This window comes from Acartia tonsa, chromosome 13 (genome assembly GCF_053477335.1).
Source record: "Acartia tonsa isolate MP-2025a chromosome 13, ASM5347733v1, whole genome shotgun sequence".
In the NCBI taxonomy this organism is placed as follows: Eukaryota; Metazoa; Arthropoda; class Copepoda; order Calanoida; family Acartiidae; genus Acartia; species Acartia tonsa.
Genome location: NC_137272.1, coordinates 15,065,096 through 15,089,823, shown reverse-complemented (window position 1 = coordinate 15,089,823; position 24,728 = coordinate 15,065,096). Strand labels below are relative to the sequence as shown.

The following is a 24,728-nucleotide window of genomic DNA, read 5'->3' as shown; positions in this document are numbered from 1 at the left end:
ACAGTTATAGAGTAGATTTCCTTAGGCGCATATCTCAATTAGTAGTCGAGTAAATCTTCCTCCTTATTGGATTTATGGATGGACAGACAGACGGACAGTAACATAAGTCCAGTAGATGGGAATAGTAGAAAAAACTACCCCGACGCAGGAATGAGGTATAGCCAACAAGCGAAATAAATCTAAAATAATATTTGGGAGACAGGAGAAAGATCTTCAATTCTAATAAGAGATGCACCCAAACAACAGCTGAAAATCATATATAGGTTTCGTGATTTTTTTTCGAATTAATTTTGTTGTTGGTACTTAAAAAGAGCATTCCTTATTCGTTTTCCATTAAAAATGTATTAAAGGACAGGAATCTAATGGGATAAGACAATGGTGGATAAATTGGTGTACATCCGCAACAAGATTACCCCTACTGTAGATTACAATTAGTGGTTAAAACATTTGGACGCTCTAATTAATGATCCAACCATTTAAAATTCAATAAAAGTCCCTAAAGTTGTTGAGGCAACGAGTAAGAAAACGTTAATGTAAAACCTTGGGGACTAATGTTATAAACAGCCAAATGTCCCCTCCTTTCATTGATTAAAGTAACTATTTATTATCAAGATTAACTGTCTCTATTGCTTATTAATATATTTTGTGTTAATTAATAAGATTTATTGATAATATCTTTTATCCTTAATCTTTTTCTTATTTGCGTACTAGACAAAATTAAATATTAGCATACATATATGTATATAAATCCTTATCATAAAGTAACAGGATGTTTGTTTTAAGGATCTCGCTAAACGCCGAATCGATATGGTTCTCCTTTAAGGGATAGCTTCTCATAGGTCCCGGGAAGGTATATAACTATTTTTAGGGAGGGTACCACCACCCTCCCAAGAGAAATCGCCCCAAGAAATTTTTTAAAACTAAAAATTAAAACTAAAAAAATCCTCCCAACCAATTTTTTTTTATTTTTTCTTTTTAATAAAAAAATTTTAAAATTGGGTTATCTTATTCAACTCCCCTCTCCTTAAGTACCCCAAGAAGCCACTAGGGGCGTAGCCGCTGGTATATATAAAAAAAAAACATAATTGTACATAAATATGGCATCTTGAATAATAAACAAGACCTAAAACGTTCATAGATGCGTAGATGTATATATGACTGAATGAATAACATAATTAGAATCAGCTTATACCAACAACGAAATTAATTCGAAAAAAATCAAGAAACCTAGGCGTGATTTCAGCTGTCGTTTGGGGGGCAACACTTAGTAAAACGTCCTTTTAATCTGACCCCTAAATATCATTTTAGGTTTATTTCGCTCGTTGGTGTTTTACCTTATTCCTGAATTGGAATACAGTAAAATATACTCTAATAGCCGCAAACAACTTTTGGGCTTGAATGATTCAGTCAGTTAGTCAGTTAGTCAGTCAGTGCTTGAAAAGTCAGTTGGCGGTATGACAGACAAACTCTAATGACGAACCCCAATCTGTCCTACTTTGAGAAAGACGATTCCAGTGACGTCATATACGTTTCGGGAAAGAAAAAGGGAAGGGGTAAGAAAATCTCTTCAAAAGAAATGGGAGAAAAGGGGGAGAGATTTTCTTCCCCCCTTCACTAAACGTATATGACGTCACTGGAATCGTCTTTCTCAAAGTAGGACAGATTGGGGTTCGTCACTCTAATTATTGAAAATCTTACTTCTGAAAAACATAAAAAATAACACTTAGCCTAATCTAATAATATTATATTCATTTTTCTTCTTTTTGACCAAAACACAAAATTTATTTGCAAAGCTTTTCTGCAATTGAATTATGTTTTGGTAATATAGATAATCTACAGACATATTCTCTAAATCAGCCAATAGTTAAGAAACAAACCGATCATGGTATTGGTTTAAATTGTGTACAGATTTTGGTTGGAAACGGATATTGTTTTAATTTCTTTCGCATCTCTTAAGATAAATAAATATTTTCTTGGGTAAATTATATCGTGTAAAAACTAAAAAAAATATTTCCTAGTATAGTGTAAAGCACATGACAAAACTTAGCAATGAATAGTTGAATTTTAGGGTCAGATGGACCATCTATATATTAGGTCTATTTGTAGTTTATACTATTGTAGATTTTTCGAGCTCTTTTTTAAAGGTGTAAATCAATAAAAGCAGTAAGAAAAAAATCATTATTTATTATATGAGTCGAAAGTACGATGTTAATGTTATGTATGATTAAATAATATAAAAAAGAATGACAACATCTATAAGCAGCGAAGCATAATAAATCATAGAATGGACAAACGGACAAAGTGAGTTATAGAGCAGAACTTCAGTAAATTAATAACTTAATGATAAATTTCAACCGTCTTTTTTTAGCTTCTTTGCTAATTATGATTGTTAATGCAGGGATCTGAAGGGATAAGACAGTAGCCAATAAATTGATGCACGTCCCCAATACACAAAATTACCCCTTCTTTAGATTAAAATAAGTAGTTAAAACGTTTGAACACTCAACTGAAAAATCAACCAATCAAAATTCACCCAAGTCCAAAAAATTATTAACCCAACGAAGAAGAAAAGGTTTTTTTAAAAAGTGTATTAACAGCCTATTGTCACCCCTTTCTCGGTTGTTAATGACAGTAGAAGAACATATGAAAATCCAGAAGGAGGCGATTTATTCATATTGGAAACTTCTTACAAGGTTTGAAATATCAACTCGACTTACAGACATACGGATGGACATATCCTAGATATAGAAAATAATTGCTTATTTAAAGAAAAGAATATTCACAAAAGAACTGAACAGGATGGAATGGTAGATTGGAATTTTAATATTGTCTTCCTACTTGGTAGTGAAGCTACCCTATAACAAGGATGTATTCGTAAATCACTGGTTTATGAAAAACTAGTGGCTTCTTCCATTGAGGCCTCTAGAGGCAAGTTAGATGAAATAAAGGGGTTAAGTCGACCTTCCACATTTAATTTCAGTTCTAATAAGATTGGGTAAATAAAATTTAGTTGATGATTTTCCTTTGGAGGGATAATGTATCCTTCCCAAAATGGTTACGAACCTTCCATTCACCTATAAGAATATTAACTGTAAAGGAGAAACCATGTTGGTCCAGTGGTTAGCGAGATCTTAAACAACATACAGACAAACATCCTATTACTTTTACCAAAAGAAATATGTTAGTGTAAGTTTCAGTTGCCCTAATTAAGGACTTAATACTCAAAGAGCCCCTGTTTTTGTAGCAAAGTTACTCTATAATTCCAAATGTACGTTCGTCTGGTCGTCAGAGAAAAGGGGGAAATGTGATTTTCTCGGTTCCTATTAAAGATACACGGCTGAATCTTCTTGTCAACATTCCTTTCAATACGGAGTATAATTAATCAAGTATGAAACATCTATGGTAGCCGGCTGCATTTTTATCTACTTTTTTATTTTTCCCATATTTTCCCATATCTTTAGTGTTTTTGGTGAGATTTTCAAAGTAACAAAATTAACTTTCCCGTTCTTACCTCCAATATCTTACTCCCCCGCCCCTATTGCAAAATTTTTCCTTGTTAGCATAATTTTGTAATATGTACATACACAACCCATTATTCCTCTTTCTACTTATTGTTTATCAAAATACATGTCTTTTCATCACGTGCTCGACAACCCTATCTTTCCCCCATTGTTTACTTACTATCACATTTGAATGAAGATTAATTTATTATCCATTGTCCCATCTCTGAAGCTCTAAAAAAGAAAATTTGGTGTATAAACTTTTATCTTTTGTGTTTGTATTATTGATTAATAAGCATTTTCTTATTCATAATGTATAATTATATAATAATCTAGCAGGCTCAATTATTTGCCTATGTGGCGAAGCTAAAACAATTTCAAAGAAAAAATAACATTGTTTAAAAAGCAGGAAAGAGAGAAATTAAAAGTAGACAAAGCATCAAGAAGGGAGGGATCATTGGGCCGTTTATTACACTAGTTCCAGAGTTTTAAAAATATTTTCTGAAACAACTTTGGGGACTTTTGAATTTTTCCACAGAAGGGGTAATTTTGGGTATCATCATTGTGGATTTACATCAATTTATCGTTCATTGTCTTATCCCTTTATATCCCTGCATGCTGCATAATATAGAGACGGACGACAAACTCAAGCTGATAAGAATTAATTATCATAGATTTTTTTTATTTATTATAGCATAGCTACAATTTCATTGTCATTCGTCCGTCATTATGTCACTCCGTCCAAGTGCATAAGGCGAACACACACACAATTACAATGAATGTACAACTCCTTATATTTTATCGCATATTTATTAAAGAAGTCATGAATTTTTGAACAAGAAATTGTTCTTATTTTTTGTTTAAACCAGGTGATTTTTCTGCTGTTACTTAATGGCAGGAAGAAGGAATTGTAGATCAATTTTACTACCCATAAAATTTTTGATTATTATAAAGAGGTTTGGAATCGTAAAAAATTTTTTTGTTGCGAAAAGTAGTTTTTTTTTCACAAAAACTTTTATGATAACTCTTAAATTTCATTAATTTGTTGCCTTTTAAAAGAGCATTCTTAAAATTATTTCAAGTAAATTGACCAAAAATGAAAGTTATTAAACCATTTATTATATGTACATAATATCTTTTTTTATTTTATTTAGTGTTATTTTACATTATATTTTTAAAGAATTTCTTTTAAAAGCTTTCCTTACAATACAATCCGGACGAGGAGGCACACTCCCAAGCCCCCCCCCCCCCAAAAAAAAATAACTAGTCCAATGTAAAAATTTCATAATAAAACCGTGTGGATTTATCGTTGTCCTATCCCTTAACTCTTAAATGGCAATTGCTAAATTTGTATTGATTTTTTTCCACGAGTAAATTTTATCTAAAGCTCTGATCTTAATCCTTAACTAATGAGTTACATATTTTTAGTCCAATACTTAAATAAATTGATGTTAAAAGTGAAGCTAATCTATAATTCATCTATGTCTGTCTGTACGTAAGATTAATAATACAATAACTACTATATACTGATTGAGATCTACATTTTAGGGATGCTTCACATAGGTTCCGGAATGGTTTAGGCTATTATTCTGTAGACGGATTTATTGGGGATTGAACCCTAGAGAAGACAATTTCAGTCATATTGTTTATAATTTTTAGGAAGCGACTTCCCTATTACGTATAGGACTTATTAAGGCGTAATTTATTGTGGATTGAACCCTAAAGAATATGATTTTAGCCATGTTAATCATTGAAATCTTATTGTTAATTTACTGATATTTCTTTTAAGGAAGCGACTTCCCTATTACGGATAGGACTTTGATTTATTCGGGATTGATTCCTAAAGAATATGAAATCAGCATATTGTATATTAAAATCTTATTGTTCATCAATTATTTTTTTAAGGAAACGACTTCCCTATTACGGATCGGACTTTGTGGACGGATTTATTGGGGATCGAACGCTGCAGAAAACGATTTCCGCGACAATTTTCCTGTATTTTGCGTGTATTCTTCCGGCAATGGCTTTTGGTGTTCTCAACTATCAAAATACAGGTCAGTGATACTAAATTATCATTTCAGAATTTCAAATTAAGGATTCCTATTTTATGAATTCTCCTTCAACAACGCATTTTTTCTATTTTCTTCATTTATTTATCTCTCTAATTAATATGGTACCCAATGATTTCCTGTTCCCCTATTAGCATGTTTAAAACTTTGGGTACCTTTGTTAAATTTTCGTTGGTTGTTTCAAATCTGCAGTATACACACTTTTCACCCTACGGTCCTTATATATTGAAGGGGTTTTATTATATGACCATAATTATGAATTTATATCAACTTATCTTCCAATGTTTTATCCCTAGAGATTTTTCCTTTTTTCTCCCCCTTCCTCTCTCTCTTTCTCAAACTAGAAATCTCCAAATCTTTTCCTCTCGTAATCTTTCCCCCCATATTTTTGTATTATTTTATCATTTATGTTTTTGCATAATCCCCTTGCCTTACACTTTACAAGAATATACTGGATACATCGTTTTTTTTCTTTTATAAAGAATTATACCTTGTTGATTTTATATTATGATTATATACATGACTGGTTTGTAGCTACTTGAGATAAAACTGACTCTTATCCGTGCAGGAAAGATGTTGATTTGTTACTTGCGCCATTGGAAGTAACAATTTTCGGGTATAGTCCCTTTCGTGAAAACGCCTCTTAAGGGGTGTTTCGTCGAATTTTCAGATAGATTTTTTACTATTTCTAGCCCCTTCGGGGAGTTCTAACCCTGTGGGGCTAATTGCCTAACCTGAAATACCTTATCTAAAGCTACTGTGAAAAAACGAAGAAAGGGACTATACCACAATTTTCTTCCAATGTCATATCCCTGTATGATCTGTGTGTTTTTATTTTAGATGGTAAGATTGGCGTCATGGGGGCCATAGTTGGACAATTCATTGGTAAGTTTTCTTAGCAGGGAGAGGTCAATCAACAAGAAAATATTAAAAATCTTTACATTTTGAACTATCCTTATACTAAAGTAACAGGATGTTTGTGTGTTTGTACCGAAGGACCTCGCTGAACCGATCGGCTTCGCCTTAATAGGGTAGCTTTTCATAGGTCCCGGGAAGGTTTATAACTATTTTGTGAGAGGTTACTACCACCCTCCCAAGAGAAAATGACCCTAGAAAAAATTATCCCACCCAAAAAAAAATTTTAATAAAAAAAAATAAATCCCCCCCCAAAAAAATTTTATTACTTAAAAAAAATCTAAATTAAAAAAAAATAGTTTTGGGACCCTAAAGGCCTCTTGGGGCAAAGCCGCTAGTTTTATAAGCATCTATTAAAGTCTAGAAAAAATTCTTAAATTCAGTAAATCAATCTTTTAAAATTATTTTTTCTTTATGAATGTCCATGGCCTAAGTATATATTGTATAATATTAATCACATATATAAAAATTGCATTAATCCTTTTCTATTACTGCGCAGAAAAATTTGTGTTCTGGATATTTAGGAAGAAAAGCTACTCTATAAGTCTTAAGTAATTTGTTTATTTTGTTTGTTTCTAAATATGTACATTAGGAGTGTATCAGATTTCATATAAAATAACCCCTTGAAAAAAATTATCCGTTGGACTAGAAGTATATCTATTATTATATAAAATGACCCCCCCCCCCCCTCCTCTGCTCTTAAATGCCTCTAGAGTCCTTTAGGAGTGAGCCGCTAAAAAGAAATAATAAAGTCATATTAAAAAACTTCAGATGAAATGAGAACTTTTATGGATGAACTGATGGCGTATGAACTTATTATAACTAAAAGAAAATGACATCTTTTAAAATATTTTTTTTTGAAATTGTTTTCTCTTGGGAGATTGGTTGTAATACCCTCCCCCAATATAGCTATAAACTTTCCCAGGATCAATGAGAAGCTACCCTGTAAATAAGAACCTTATTGGTTCAGCGGTTAGCGAGATCCTTTTCGTACAGACACACATTCTGTTACTTTATTATAAGGATATTTTCTAAATATTTAGGCGGAACTCTGTTTTCTTTAATGGCTGGTCAACCCTTGGTTGTAGTGATGACTACGGCGCCTATAGCACTTTATATAAAGGTAATTTACTATTCCTTATTTTTTGGTGGATTTTTAAAATATCCAATGAACTTATAATACTATTGATGATGATGAAAAACAAGATTACCTCAATTTTATAGATTGGACACTGGTAGTTTGAACCAACCAATCAATCTTTCAATTAGGGGTTTAATGAAAATGGGGATAGATATCACAGCTTTTGGTCTACCTATCGAGGTCATAGTAGAGGGAAAGAGAATGGGAAAGGGGGAAGAAACCACAAGAAAAGAAATGGTGTATAGGGTATTTCCTGACGTCTATAAAAAAAGGTAGGCCAATAGTAGTGACATCTATCCCCATTTTGCTAGGGCACTACAGACAGATACTAGAATTTTATTTTTTCTATAATCTAGATTATAGTGGCTATAGCTGACGAACATAATATGGATTTCTTTGCTTTATATACGAGGTGAGTATTATTCAAGGTTAATACCTGCAGTTAACAGAGTTTTCAAGGAAATTAACAAAATTAAATTTTTCAAGTTTTTTCAAAAATTGTTCATAAATTTTCATATATCTTATCTTCAGCTGGAAGCCACGCGTCATCAGCCGCCGAGCGGGTGCGGCATTGGGCGTTTGACAGTGAGGCTTACTAAGCCTCGCGGCTAGCGATGAGGCTTTTGTACACATCACGGCTAATGTTGGCTGCGGCTGCTGAGTCCTGATGACTTCTAATAATGTCTTTAAATTATTTTTTAAAGTGTGATTAATAATAGTAACACACTAAATTTGTATTAATTATCAAAAATGTTGAGGTTTTGACCTGCCTCTTAAATAATTTTACATAAATCTCTCGAAAAAAAAACTGAAATTCAGATTTCCAAATATAAATGTTTGAAAAAAATGAATAAAAGTGCCAATGACAGTTACAAATATTAGGAAAATTTTATTGGAAATATTTACTGCAATTTTTTCATCTTTTATGAGGTATAAACAAAATTCTGACCATTAATTAATAAAAAGATTGAATTAATGTCAATTTTATTAAGGGATTATATAATGGATGGCAAATAGAAATACATTCCGAAGGATTATAAACAAATTACCCCTTCTTTGGAAAAAAGTTATTAGTTTAAAATTTTGAACACTACTAGTTTGAAACTAATTAATGAAAATTATATAAAAGTACCCAAAGTTTGAAAGCTAGCGTGTGTAAAAACCTTTTAGCAACAGTGTAATTTAAAGATTCTCTTTTTGGTTACGATAACATCACACAAAAAATATTTTTGGAAAGGTCTTGTGTTAAGCTTTCCATGATGGTAATGTAAAATATTATACCACACTTTAACTCTTATTTTCCAAAAATTTTGTTAAACTTTTTTGGCATTTGTTATTAAATTTTTTTTTGATTTTTTTTCCAAATTTTTATTCTTTTCCCAATGTAGAATATTCAAATATGATTTGTCAGGAGTGGAGAAAAAGAAAAAAAACTGTTTGGATAAAGACTTGTTGAAGATTTATCATTTTCCATTCAGTTTAAAAATGCCCCCCCCCCCCCACTTGGCCAAAAAGCCGATTTGTAAAAGCCAAGGGCAAGCTCTAAGAAATTTGTTAGCAGTAAAACATTTAATCAAATTTAGAACATTTTTTTCCAGTACAGCTTCGAATCTCATTCTAGGCCATACTGAAAAATCATGTATTATATCGTTTTATTTACAAAACTTGAATTTATTAATAAACAAGGATAACAACATCACTAAATGTATAAGAGTCGATCAAAATTGTAAGTATATTTGTTGAAAAATTGCTTGATGCAGAATAATATTTAAGGACATACTTACATTTTTAGGACTTTTTTTTATAGAGTTGCTTCGCTTATAATATTGTACTTGTTGTCCAAGGAATCAGTAAACCAAAAATCAGATCAATCGGATAATTAGATCATATAAAAATTTGTTGTTAAAAAAGGGAAAAAAATAAACATGTTGAAAATGGACGTACGGACATTCTTGTAACGATTATAGAGTTGCTACGCTTTCTAAATTGTACCTAACTACTACAGGGATTACCATGCAAAATTTGAAATCGATAGGACAATTCAAACATGCCTAAATAAACGAAAAAAGCTATCAGTCACGGACGGACGTACGGACCGACCCTAATTATAGAAAAGCTTCGCTTTTAAAAATAAGTCACAATATAAATAGAAAGAGAATTTGTAACCTTTGTTGGAAATTCTGAAAGAAAATTTGTGTTTGTCTGTTCAAGAAATTGTTCAAATGGTCCTTCTCTTCAAATTTTCTGACTTGGCAAATCAGATGGATGGATTTGTGAATAGATTCACAAAAAGATAAACATGTTATCAATAGATTTGTAGTTAGATTGACAAACAAACAAACATATTATTGAAAGGATAGATTACACAAATTAATTTTTAGATATATCGACAAACATATTATTAAGATGATAGATCACACAGATAGATTTTCGAATAGATTGATAAACATACTATTAAATAAATATATTATACAGACGTATTTGTTTGTAGATAGATTAACAAAGATGATAGGTTACACAGCTGGATTTGTGAATAGATTGACAAACAAATTATCAAAATGTTAGATTACACAGATAAATTGATAAACATATTAAAATGATAGATTACACAGCTGGATTTGTGAATAGATTGACAAACATATTATCAAAATGTTAGATTACACAGATAAATTGATAAATATATTATTAAAATGATAGATTACACAGAATGATTTGTGGATATATTGACAAGCATATTGTTAAAATGATAGATTACACAGATAGATTTGTAGATAGATTGACAAACAGACCAACATATTGTTTAAAGTATAGATTATTCAGATAGATTTGCCGATAGATTGCCAAACATATTATGAAATTGAAAATTATTGAATCGCGGCTGAAAAATCACATTTCCACCAAAAAGTAGAAGGACGGACTATCGAAGTGAATTATAAAGTAGCTTCGCTTCTAGCAATATCTTAAAATGGAATAATTTCAGTGTTGGCCTCTGGAACGCTGTGTACGTGATCCTGTACTCGGTGAGCAACGCCACCAAGCTGATGAAATATTCAACTCGTAGCACAGAGGAAATATTTGCCCTGTTCATCTGTATTGCCTTCACGGGAGACGCTCTCAAGGAATGGATATTTGAAACATATCATTTTTAAGTACCAGGATGTCTGTCCGTCTGTGTGTATTAAAATATCTCGCTAACTGCTCGACCAATATGGTTCTCCTTTACAGTTAAGCTTCTAATAGGAAGAGGGAAGGTCTATAACTCCCAAGATATTTCCCATTTCTTTTTGAAACCTAAAATGTATACATATATAGTGCAGGATCGACTTTCCCCCTTCCCTTCCTCTATATGCCTCTAGGGGCATAGCCGCTAGTTCTATTTAAAATAAGCGTATTTTTTACCTTGTCCACTATAAATTCATAATTCCTGTAATGTTTTTTCATTATTTGTATTGTACTAAAGACCTTAAAACAGTTTTAAATTTAATTTTGATTATTTTGTAAAGGTTTTATTTCAGTAAATAACAAGACAGGTTTTATTTTAAAATTGCCCAATTTATTGAGTATTTTTTTCACTTACTTACTACTGTATTACAGGTTAGGGTTTATATTGGGTATAAGGCATCGCTGCATGGTTAATGCTCCCCCTGTTTTACAATTATTTATAAATAAAGGGAAGGGTTCAAAGTTCGCCAGTCATTTTTAGAAAGTTACTGCTCGATAAGTTATAAATTCAATAACCATCTTATTACAGGATACTATAAAAGATTTTAAGAAGAATTATGTGACAGAAGAGTGCTCAAAGGTCAGCTATTTTTTATGTGACGTACTAACATTCTAAACAAAGAGTATTATTTAAAAACAGATCTATAGTATAGAAGTATATTTATATACAGATAACTACCTTCCCCTCTTTTTCAATGACCTTTTTCGTCTGCTACGAAATAGTTTTCTACTGCTTAGCAGTGATTATATTTTTGTTAAAATTGATTGATTTTGACCCAATTGAGAGTCGGCACAAGGTCATTCCGATAGGGAAATAAATTTATTTAATCCTTCGCCCTCTAGTGTTTTGCTCTAATATTTTTTTCACGTATTTTCCGTAGAGTTAAGTGTAACCATTTGGTCACATGCGCTTATTAAGTCAAACTGTTCTTAATAATGACCAAATGTATATTCATCAAATGGTCATAATTAAGAACAGCTTGACTTAATAAGAGCATTTGACTAAATGGTTACACATATTGCTTTACCTAAAATACTAGAATGAACTACGATATAGAATTTATTGTAAATGCTCTTTCTTTAGCTATAGGGTGGGGAATTTAAGACTGGTCTTATAAAATCAAAATAAAAGCCTAAAACCTGTTTAAATAGAAGCTTCCGGAAGTCTTGTCGTTGTTGAGATCTTATTGGACAAACACTAAAAGACATATAGACAACATATTTCATTATATTTTTATTTTATTTTAGTTGGATGAACTCTTAAGGAGTAACCTAACATTGGTTGATCTCTCCAATACTACTAGTAGCATTCCAGTTTGTCATAGGTAGATATTTAGATAGATAGATAGATAGATAGATGATTAAATAGATAGATAGAAAGATATACAGATGAACTACTAAGTAGTAACCTAACATTGGTTGATCTCTCCAATACTACAAGTAGCATTCCAGTTTGTCATAGGTAGATATTTATATAGATAGATAGGTAGCCAGATAGTTAGATAGATGATTAAATAGATAGAAAGAGATACAGATGAACTACTAATAAATAACCTAACATTGGTTAATCTCTCCAATACTACTAGTAGCATTCAAGTTTGTCATAGGTTGATATTTATATAGATAGATAGGTATAGCTAGATAGTTGAATAGATAGATAGAAAGATATACAGATGAACTACTAAGGAGTAACCTAACATTGGTTGATCTCTCTAATACTACTAGTAGCATTCCAGTTTGTCATAGGTAGATATTTATATATATAGATATTTATAACCCATTATTGGTTGATATATCCAATACTTAAAGTAACATTCCAGTTTGTCAATGTTACCTTAATAGATATGTTGTTTTCAAGTGAATAAATTTTTGAAAACCAACCTTAAGGCACAAAATGTTACCAGAAAAAAGCATCATGCGCATCTTTTGAAATATTTATGCTTTAAAATGCGCCGTTATTTTCAGAGATATTAAAAAACACCTGTAACAATTTCGATGCATATTTTTATAGAGAATATTGACATATAATTATTTTTTTTATACTCCTAATGGTTGTTTCCCAAATTTGGAAAACGCAGTTTTTTTTTAAACGCCCTGTAGATAGATAGATTGATGGATGGATAGATAGATATACAGATGTATGGATAGATAGATATAAAGATGGATTGCTAAGAAACAACTTAACATCGATTGATCTCTATTTGATACTAAACTAGTAGCATTTCATATTTTCATACCTATAAGGAAGAAACATAAACAGAAATTCTGGTGGTGCTATCTTTAAATATTTCTAAAAATCATTGCAAACAAAAAAACTTCCAAAACATTTGCAAAAATCCTTTAAACTTTTTGTTATTTGTTAATTTTAATTTTTCAATAATCATATAAGGAAATACTTAAATTAATAGATAAATAGATAAAAAAATCATATGTAAATAGATAATTGTAGATAAACAGATAGTTAGATGACTAATATATTAAGAACAAACGTAAGATTTTTTTTTGTAGATATTTTAATAATTTTTTTTAAATTTAGAGAGAATTCGATATTGTTCTTGTTACTTATGCTTGGGACTCTATGGTTAGCAACTACGTTGTACAACTTTAACCAAACACCATATTTACAGGTAAAAATTTACATTTTTAATATAGTTGTAAAAATGATTTAATAAAAAATTGTACTTAAATGGTGTTTAAGAGGACTAGGGGGAGGGGAGGGGTTCTAAAACCCTGCAGTTAAAAATTAGAAAACATTTAAACAGAAGTTGAAAAGTAAGGGACCAATCGGTCCAGCGGTTTGCGAGAATACTAGTTTTACTATGTGTTATGAACATAAATTGTGAAATTAACAGATACATTATTTTAGCAACACTTTAAAAATTGCATATTGATGGACAATGGGTTAGATTTATTAATAATAATGAAAAAAATCAAGCTTATTGTTCATGGGAATTTATACAAAAAACAGCTGTCCATATTGATAGCAGTTCAGAGAGGTATGTTTACGGAATGTGCCAAATTTACAAAAAAAATCCTAGCATAGGAGTTAGAATTTCCTAATATAAGCGGAATGCATTTAAAACTTCTAGACTATCCTATGAAATTTGAAAGGATTTTGCGCAAAAAAAGTGTAAGATACTTAATCTTTAAGATCATGCTTTAACCTTTTTTTTTGTTTACTTTAGGCAAATAAAAGAGAGATCTTGGCTGACTATGCATTGCCTGTTGCTGTTGTCACATTCAGGTAAGAAGACGGTTAGCTGCTGGAAGGACAGACCTTAATTATAGAATATCTTTGGTATAAAGAAAAACTTTCTGTGATTTTTATTAGATAATTTTTCCGTATCGACTTGCATTTTTAATAATCTATATTCGAAGGAATATAAAAGGTCAGAAAAATATCCTAAATTGTAGTGGAGAATTATATCGGTTCAGTGGTTAGCGAGATCTCTCGCTACAGACAAAAATAGCTTACTACTTTATATAATAGTAATAATAATAGAAATCTACCTCTTGGCATATTCAAATAAATTTTCATGGTTTTAACCTATCAGAGTGGTTATTTGTGAATTTAGAAATGATAGAGTCGTTCTATTCATTTTAAATAATTGTTTTATCACCTGGTATTTTACTAGTTAATTTTTGAAAGCATGTTGTCATAGTTTTCCTATATTTTCTTTATAGAATCATTCTACTGTTTTAAACATTGTTAAAAAATTATTTCAAATAAAAAGATTTCGTTCTATGACTATTATAAAATTACTGTTAATTTTTTTTTTTTAGTTTTATTGGAAGTTATCTGTTTCGATCTGTGTCTTTGGATCAGTTCCAGGCTAAACAGGTTAGATTTAGTAAGAGACACATTACGTAGAGATTTTAAACTAATAACTTGAAATTAAATATATAGAGACACACTGGCCTCTAGTGATTAATTTTTAAACTAAAAACTGTTTGATCAAACTATCAAACAAAGTACAGAGACAAGTATTTTAAATATTAGGACACATTATCCCTTGTATAAAAAGTTGAACAAAAACATTATTTTGAAGCTTATTTAGAAAATGTTTGGTAAAGTAATTGTTATGAGTGAGAACTCCCCACCCTCCATTAACTTAAGTTTATATTTTTTGGGGGGTGGGGCATTTGATTAGTCGTCTACTATGGTATACTATTTTATTTCGAATACTTATTTTTTAAATAATTGTATACAATTAAAAGTAAACTTAGATTGAAAAATATGTACAGTCGCTAACATGGGGAGTGTAGAATATAAATAAAATCACTGTCTAATCTCTGTGCACGCACTTGTGTTTCATTATGATTTGTACCCTATAACTGTAATTTTATGTTTATAAATACGTGTTTTAAATGTATAGAATAGCTGGAAAATAAGTAGGTATGTTTTTTTTTATATTAATTTTGACTTTTTATTATCTTTTTTCTTTATATCAACGCTTAATTTTTATCATATTTTCTTCTCTTAATTTACAAATTTAATAAAAAGTTTAGAAATGAGGGTTACTTTAGTAAAAGTAACAAGATGTTTTTCTGTGTGTGCTTAACCTATATGGCTCTCCTTTACAGTAAAGCTTCTCATATTCTCATAGAGTAGATTTATAAATATTTTTTATAGGGTAACACAACCATTTGAAACGATTCGCCCCTGGAAAAAATCACCCTCTCGTGTTTTCACTTAAAATTGGGGGTTGACCACCACCCCCCATTTACTCAAGCAGTAAAATAATGTTAATAGTGAAAGCGGATAAAAAGTTTAGGGGCGATCTGACTGTTAATTTTATCTAATGGTCAAATATGCCCATTAGTATTTGGAATCTACATCTTTCTTTGTTAGCCTCTGAGTAAATCTATTTTTCTTAAATTACTCAGACGGACGCATCAATCCTAGTTATACAGTAGCTTCTCCTTTAAAGTGTAGATTCTCATAGGTACGGGGAAGGTTTATAGCTGTTTTAAGGGAGAGTACCCCTTATTACTTTTTCTATTTGAAACTAAAATAAAAATTGGGGAAGGGGTCGAACTCAAGCCATATTCACCTCAAGTACTCTTAGAGGCCTCTAGAGGCATAGCGGCTAGTAATAAAAAAAGTGATTAATTCAGATTCTAAATTGCAGCTAGATGCTTGCGTCTATGGATTTTATCTAGCGTTCAATTTGAATTAAGGGTTAGCTTAATCTTTAGATTGTCCAAGATTTGTTCAAGTAAAAATGGTCTAACAATTGCAAAATATATTTTATTCTGTTTTTTTTCCGCTGAGCATGATTTCTAATAATTAATTTCCTGCATATTTTCTTTTCATTTTAAATAAAAGAAACATTCCAATTACTTTTTTTTGTATTTACTTTTGAATAATCTCCTATATATTAATTTTTTTTTATATTGATATTCAGATTGTTTATTGTGATTTATAAACTGATTTCAAAAACTAGAATTTATCATGAATTGAAAAAGTTTATAGGAATTCCTTTTAAGCAGCGAAACTACTCTATTATTAAGTTTGTCCGTCAGTCATATGTGGGAAACGTGATTCAATACTGGTATAAAGGTATTTTTATAAAGGTTTGGTGATTTCTATGATTTTTTCATTATCTCTCTTTTTCTAGTTGTTTTTTGTAACAACTGAAAAACTTACTTTGTCATTTAGTGGATTCATGATTTGTTTTTGTGTATTCTACTTATGGATGTTTCATTATATGGTCTAAAACAAGCCTAAATATAATGTTATGTTTTTTTTTCTAATAAAAAATAAAGGGAGCTATAAGCACTTTGAGAGAATGCACCCCATATCTGCCATAGTGTTAAGCAATGACTGATAAACTGAACACTGTTCGTCCTTGTTAAAATTTCCTAATTCCCTATCTATTAATTAAACCAGTTAAATTTCTAAATATTAGAAGAACAAAAAAAGGGCAAATAAAAGAGTTCTAAAAAATTGTTTATCAAAAACAACTAATATGAAATACAAGATTAGGACAACGAATTATATTTAAAGTATCTCCTGTTTTATGTATAATATTCGGCCTTCTTTACTCTGTCTATCCATGCGCCTTGGCTTCTATTCAAGATAGAAAACTAAATGATTTGGTGAAAATTCTTTGAAGAAATCCTGTATATAATTATTTTGGTCAGTAGGTCTGTCACCCGTGCTTCAAAAGATTTCGTGATTTACAAAATTGATTATTGCACATTTTTTCTCTCTTTTTTGACAACTGAACAACTGCTCTATAACTTCATTGTTCTGTTAAAAAAGGATATCCTTATACTATAGTAACAGGACATCTGTTTGTCTGTGTGTTTGTACTGAAGGATCTCGCTAACCGCTGAACCGATTTCTCCTTTACCTGTTTGCTTCCCATAGGTCCCGGGAGGGTTTATAACTATTTTAGTGGAAGGTACCACCACCCTCCCAAGAGAAATCGCCCCTAGAAAAAATTCCCCCCCCCCAAAAAAAAATAAATTTTTACTTTTTCTTTAAAAATCTAAAATAATAAATTGGGTTATCAAATTCGACTCTCCCCTCCTCAAGTGCCCCTAAAGACCTCTAGGGGCGTAGCCGCTATTACATAATATATTGTTTGCTGTTTAATGAGTAACATTGTCTGTTTTGTATAAAGGTTTATCTGAAAAACCAGTGAAGCGAATATAATTGACCTATTATGTTAATAAACAAACAATTGGCTTATTCAAATATCTTTCTTTTAAAATGATAAAACTTAAAACTTCCGTAAATTTGAATTTTTTTTGTTAGTAACAACAAATAAACAAAAATCTAATGATAAAGTGGTTTATATCACAGTTTTATAACCACGATAATTTATTTGTTGGCTTAAAACTTTAGCTTCTTTTGATTGGTTGGTTTTAAATTAGAAGTTTTTACCTTTTGAACCAATAATTTTAATGTACAAAAGAGTTTATTTTGTATATCATTATTAATTTATCTCTCATTGTCTTATCCCTTAAGACCTCTGCTTTTAGATTTAAAAAAATCTAAGTGTCTATTGTTTATTGATCTATTGGCTCTCATTTTTAAAAGCGAATCTTTTCTATAATTAGGGTCGGTCCGTCCGTCCGTACGTCCGTTCGTCCGTAACGGATAGCTTTTTTTGTTGTTGTAAATTTAGACATGTTAGAATTGTCCTATCGATTTCAAATTTTGCATGGTGATTCCTTTAATAGTTAGGTACGATTTAGAAAGCGTAGCATTTCTATAATCATCACCAAAATGTCCGTACGTCTATTTTAAATATGTTGATTTTTTTACTTTTTTAACAACAAATTTTTATGTGATCTAATCATCTGATTGATTTGATTTTTGGTATATTGCTCCTGGGACAACAAAGTATAATGTAATAAGCGAAGCAACTCAAGCAGTTTTTCAACAAATTTACTTACAATTTTGCTATGACTCTTATACATTTATATCATGATTATTCAGTTCTGACACTATTCAAGTGTTAATGTCCGTTTGTCCTACCGTTTCAGAGCTTCGCTTTTATGGATGTTGTCATCCTTGTTTTACTGGTTTCTATAAACCTCTACTTAAAATCTTAATGCTACCGAGGTAATTGAGAATATAAATAAAAAAACAAAATGTACTAAACTTCTTTGATTTTTTCTATATTTTCTAAAATTAAGATAAAATGAATTGTTTTCTTTTTTAGTTGTAGAAAGGGTAAATCTGTGTTTCCGATCGTACGTCCGTCACTTCATATAAAATAAAATATTTTTACTAAAACATAAATGAATTTGTAATTTAGTTTGTATATAAATGTATTTAGAACAGTTTGACTTTAGTAAAACATTTGAATAATAAATGCCAGGGTTCTTAATTGATAAGACATGGCCGATAGATTGATGTACATACAATCCCAATGAAGAAACACAAAATTACCCCTTCTGTAGTTAAAAACTAGTGGTTGAAACGTTTGAACACTCAACTAAAAAATAATTTACTAATCAAAATTCACTATAGTCCCCAAAGCTGTTAAGCCAACGTATAAGAAAACGTTACTATAAACTTTGGGGACAAGTGTAATAAACAGTCTCCTCTCTTTCAGAGTTAGATCAGCTTAACCCGCAGATTTAGTGTTTATGATCAGGTTCGAGTCTGGACAACACCGCGTCATACATTAAGATTTTTAAAATTGTACCTATTTGCTGCTATATCTGGCGCGTGAATTCCAATCGAAGATCAATAAAATGGTTGATTTTGATTGATTTCTTGACAACAATAGATAAAGGACTGAAGAACTGATTTTCAAAAAAAAATTGATTTATAAAATACGTCTTTCAATTTACTGATTTCCATATCCCCCGCCCCAAACACACAATCACACATCTGTGCTAAAAAGGAAATACCATATACTTCTGAACTTTAATAGGAAAACATACCAAAATTTTTCTAGAATTTATAATTTAAAATATTTTTGCCTAACTAAGAGGGGACGAACGAATAATAGTCTGAAAAAGAATTTAATAACTTCTAAAACCTTGCGTTTGCGAAAGTTTGAAAAAAGTGGACCATGCCCTCAAAATCTTATCCTTTACAAAAGTCAATTTGATATATGATAATTACCTAATGTTTAACCCCTGCGGGTAGCCCTTAACCTTTAACTACCATTAATATTAAATCCATCCAAGCCTAGGCAAAAGCAATAATTTGCAGTGGAGGGGGGGGGGGGGATATTAAAACTTAATTTACTCTGGTACCGAAACTTTTATAACACGATAGCTTATTCGTTGTCTCAAAACCTTTATGTATTTTAACAAGTTTGATTTGACAAATTGGTAGTGTCCTAATTTTCCCACCAATGATTTTATTATACAATTGGAATTGTTTTGTTTGTCATCATTTTGGAATGGGGGAATATGATCCACACTTGTTTCTGAGGATATTACCAAATATAATTAGGATTGAATCATTGTCTGTCCCGTTCTACAAATATTTTCTAGAATATTTCTCCCTTATTCAGGTTTCCTCAGCTAAATTGAAAACTTTATTAAGCAGAAAATTGACAAGTCAAAATTTTAAACTTTTTATGGCATGGCAAAAAATATTGGCAACAATTTAACAATTTTTATTTTAAACATTTTGAATTTTTATATTTACACATGACACAAAGGTCAACAATAAAACAAAAGATCTTTTCAATTGTTACTGCTCATGTCATGTTGTAATTAGTAGCGAAAGCTGAGACAGAAAGGGTTAACGTGATTTTCTCGGCTCCTATAAAAGATAGAGAGCTGAAATTTTTAGGGATTAAATATGTTAACAATCTTCATATTTTCATCAAGTTTCATTAAGATTCGTCAGTTGGTTGGGGTGCTAAATCGATTCCTACATTTTTAAGTTTTCATGGTTTTCTCAACTCCTATTTAACATAGACGGTTGAAATTTTCATAAATTGAATACTTTCATATTCTGCATACCTTTATTAATTTTTATCGAGATTTGCTTATTAGTTGGGGTGCTAGTTCGAATCCTAGATTTTTAGGTTTTTATGATTTTCTTTACTCCTATCTGAGATAGACGGCTGATATTTATAGGGATTAAATAAGTTCACAATTAACTTATCCCCACAAAGTTTCATTAAGATTTGCTAATTTGCTGAGGTGCTAGATCGATTCCTAGATTTTCACGTTATAAATCATACAAGGTTTCATGATTTTTAAGTTTAATGTTTTGTTTATAAAACTGCAATAAAGTTTATTTTTTCCAGATATCCATCCATAATTTTTGAGCTTCGCTACTTATGGATGTTGTCATCCTTGTTCCATTTCTATAGCAATAGGAAACTTGAAGAAAATAAAAAATGAAAATTTAGTTCATTAGTAAACCTTTCGAAATTAAAAAATATTATTTCGCGTAATTTTAAATCAAGGATAAGAATATTATTTTGTAGCAAAGATCATAAATTTTAAACTAATTATATATTAATCAATATATTAATTTATATAGAGTCATACAGTCAGTTATAGAGTAGGTGTATTTTTCAAAGAAAATTCAGAAGCATTTAGACAGAAATCTGAAGTTCTGAACATTGTTTAAAATTGCTGATTATTTATTAAAATTGTTTCAGGCAATTTGGAAACAACCCCTCCCCCTCCTAGAGCCCAAATTTTGTGTTGAAGGGTTTACCTACGGAACCCCCAAATAGATAATATTAACCCCCACCCCCCATGCATTGGACGTCCATTATATAATTTTGATATTTGCATCGTATTTAAGCCAGCTTTCTGCGGATATGTAAATGAAAATGGCCGAAGGCTCGGTCTAACAAAACTGGAATTTTATAATTTATTTGTAGAAAATTTATTAAAATACAATACGAAACGCTGAATATTTGTATCTGACTTAGGATGCATGTCCAATTAAAATCCTCTTTTTTCCAATTTTCAATTTAAACTATTTGTGTTTATACATTACAGAAGATATTGAGAAAAATATTACCAAAATATCTGTTATTTTTATATTCTTTATGATAATCATGAACAATACATTTTGCTTCATTTATAATTACATTCATTAGTAGGAAGTTTTAGAGATACTTTGCCGCAGGTATATCAATGAGAAAAAGGCTTATTTATTTTTTTATGGCCTAAATAAGCCACAAGATGACTTTTAAAGCCGTTTTAAATCCGCTAAAGTTTTTATTTACTTTTTTATAAGATGACTGCGTACAGAAACTTGTAAATTTAAAAACTTTTCTTTCTACTGAACAAAATTTAACAATACATTACATACAAACAAAAATGACAACATCCTTAAAAGCGAAGCAATGAAACGGTAGGACAAACGGACATTAACACTTGTATAGTGTCAGATCTGAATAATCAGAATATAAATCATAAGAGTCGAAGCAAAATTGTAAGTAAATTTGTTGAAAAACTGCTTCATACAGGATAATGTTTATGGACATACTTATATTTTTAGGAATTGATTATAGAGTTTCTTCGCTTATAATATTGTACTTTGTTGTTCCAGGAATCAATATACAAAAAATTTGATTAATAGGATAATTAGATCTCATAAAAATTTGTTTTTAAAAAGTAAAAAAATCAACATGTTTAAATGGACGTATGGACATTCTAGTGATGATTATAAAGTTGCTACGCTTTCTAAATCGTACCTAACTACTAAAGGAATCACCTTTCAAAGTTTGAAATAGAGAGGACAATTCTAACATGTCTAAACTAACGAAAAAAGCTATCCATTCCGGACGGATGGACCTAATTATAGAAAAGTTTCGCTTTTAAAATGATGATTTTTCTTTAAGATATTATATTTTAAAGTTAGTATATTTTTCAACCTATTTAAAAAAATACACTATTCTAAGACATATATACATATATGTGCATTATTTGCCAAATGTACCACTTTTCTGCACTACCTCTCCGATTTTGTTAATACTCTATATTTTGGTCCGTTGGGTCATTCAAGGATGCTGGATGGCCAAAAAAAAAGTTTCAGAGTCCCTGGATGTCTAGATATCTAGCTATCTATGAAGGTAGGTAACAAAAATGTAAAAAACACCCATTTTTTCACAATTTTAAAAATTAATTTTTTCATCAATCTTACATCCAATCTATACATTTTAAACACCAAAATGATCGTTTATTCATGTAAAAAGCGCACATAATGCTATTTTGGCCAAAACTCTAATTTTACAGGGTGTCCAACAAAAAGTGTATTTTGGATATCTAGCGTAATACCCAAAATACCTGTCCGAAAAAAATCATTTTTTTTGGCTTAAATCCTGTGTTTTATCTGTGGGCATATGTGGTATATAACGGTTCGGACCACCCGGGACTATAAGGTTGTCAAATTTCACTTTGGGACACCCTGTAAATGTGATTTTTGCGTCTGTAGAGCTAAAACTTGGTCCAAATTGGCTATTTTTTTCAAATTACTCTAATATGTGTCTTAGTATGTTTGGCCATAGTGTTTTCTGACCAGATCAATATTTTCATATTTTTTGGACACCCTGTATTTTCAAAAAAAGAGAAAAATTTTTTTTGTTTTTTTTTTAAATTTTTTTTCTATTTTTAAGTTACTTAAAACTGTCATATAGATACAGATTTTGACTAATAACAATAATATTTGCCTATTTTACAATTTTTTACACTTTTGGGACACCCTGTGCATGTTTTTGAAAAATGATGGTTTTTGCCCATTTTTTGGGGGAAGGAGTCGTTTTAGGGCCATAGACTATTTCTTCATTTTTGTAGAACTTTTCAAGACACATCATTTGTTATTTATGCAAAAACCGCAAAAACCGAACCGTTTTGCCGTTATTAACCGCCAAAGGCGGAATTTTTTTACGTTTTTGCCGTTCCGGAGGTTTTAATGGGCATTTGTGGTAAGAAAACGTTGATTTATCAAGATCCCTCTTAAATACTTTTATTTAGGTAATTTAATTTACTAAACTTCATATTAAGTAAAATTTTTTGTGCAGCTAACCGTTTTTCGTTGAGATCGATTTCAATTGTTAAAACAAGAAAATTAAGTGAATATAACATAAATAATTGCTATAACATAAGTGATAAAAGAAACATAAATAATGTGCATTTGAAATTCCTTTTGCATAATCTGTTGGATATACAAAAAAATTTACTTCATATGAAATTTAGTAAATTAAAATGCCTAAATAAAAGTATTTCACAGTTATTTTGATAAATCAACGTCTTCTTACCACAAATGCCCATTAGAACCTCGGGAACGGCAAAAAACGTAAAAAATTCTGCCTTTGGCGGTGAATAACGGCAAAACGGTTCGGTTTTTGCGGTTTTTGCATAAATAACAAATGATGTGTCTTGAAAAGTTCTACAAAAATGAAGAAATAGTCTATGGCCCTGAAACGACTCCTTCCCCCAAAAAATGGGCAAAAACCATCATTTTTCAAAAACTTGCACAGGGTGTCCCAAAAGTGTAAAAAATTGTAAAATAGGCAAATATTATTGTTATTAGTCAAAATCTGTATCTATATGACAGTTTTAAGTAACTTAAAAAAAGGAAAAAAATTAAAAAAAAAACAAAAAAAAATTTTCTCTTTTTTTGAAAATACAGGGTGTCCAAAAAATATGAAAATATTGATCTGGTCAGAAAACACTATGGCCAAACATACTAAGACACATATTAGAGTAATTTGAAAAAAATAGCCAATTTGGACCAAGTTTTAGCTCTACAGACGCAAAAATCACATTTACAGGGTGTCCCAAAGTGAAATTTGACAACCTTATAGTCCCGGGTGGTCCGAACCGTTATATACCACATATGCCCACAGATAAAACACAGGATTTAAGCCAAAAAAAATGATTTTTTTCGGACAGGTATTTTGGGTATTACGCTAGATATCCAAAATACACTTTTTGTTGGACACCCTGTAAAATTAGAGTTTTGGCCAAAATAGCATTATGTGCGCTTTTTACATGAATAAACGATCATTTTGGTGTTTAAAATGTATAGATTGGATGTAAGATTGATGAAAAAATTAATTTTTAAAATTGTGAAAAAATGGGTGTTTTTTACATTTTTGTTACCTACCTTCATAGATAGCTAGATATCTAGACATCCAGGGACTCTGAAACTTTTTTTTTGGCCATCCAGCATCCTTGAATGACCCAACGGACCAAAATATAGAGTATTAACAAAATCGGAGAGGTAGTGCAGAAAAGTGGTACATTTGGCAAATAATGCACCATATATATATATAGATATATTTCGATTTTAGCAATCATTTTCAATTCATTTTGTCTCTTGTAGAAGTGAATCAAGCAATATTAGCTTGGTCGTTTTAAGATGTTCGACAGTTGATACAAATAATGAAAATGCCACCATTGATGTTTTTCCAGGGAGGGAGGAGA

General features: G+C 30.6%; 3 protein-coding genes across 4 annotated transcripts in view; 1 reads left to right on the top strand and 2 right to left on the bottom strand.

The window, feature by feature from the left end:
- The window catches only part of LOC145304633 (uncharacterized), a 177,741-nt gene extending 153,086 nt beyond the window's left edge, over positions 1–24,655 (bottom strand). Inside the window, exon 1 of the mRNA XM_080146563.1 lies at positions 24,621–24,655. The gene's annotated coding sequence lies outside the window, so the exon portion shown is untranslated. The remainder of the gene's footprint in view (positions 1–24,620) is intronic.
- Positions 1–24,659, bottom strand: part of Snx3 (sorting nexin 3) — a 167,633-nt gene extending 142,974 nt beyond the window's left edge. The window contains exon 1 of the mRNA XM_080146572.1: positions 24,620–24,659. The gene's annotated coding sequence lies outside the window, so the exon portion shown is untranslated. The remainder of the gene's footprint in view (positions 1–24,619) is intronic.
- LOC145304632 (solute carrier family 4 member 11-like) overlaps positions 1–24,728 on the top strand; it is a 76,668-nt gene that overhangs the window by 34,162 nt on the left and 17,778 nt on the right. For both annotated transcript variants that reach the window (XM_080146561.1, XM_080146562.1), the window contains 10 exons: positions 5,406–5,554; positions 6,410–6,454; positions 7,528–7,607; positions 7,982–8,037; positions 10,606–10,746; positions 11,379–11,427; positions 12,096–12,172; positions 13,384–13,474; positions 14,033–14,091; positions 14,631–14,688. In XM_080146561.1, coding sequence (XP_080002687.1) covers positions 5,406–5,554; positions 6,410–6,454; positions 7,528–7,607; positions 7,982–8,037; positions 10,606–10,746; positions 11,379–11,427; positions 12,096–12,172; positions 13,384–13,474; positions 14,033–14,091; positions 14,631–14,688 — 805 coding nt within the window. The remainder of the gene's footprint in view (positions 1–5,405; positions 5,555–6,409; positions 6,455–7,527; positions 7,608–7,981; positions 8,038–10,605; positions 10,747–11,378; positions 11,428–12,095; positions 12,173–13,383; positions 13,475–14,032; positions 14,092–14,630; positions 14,689–24,728) is intronic.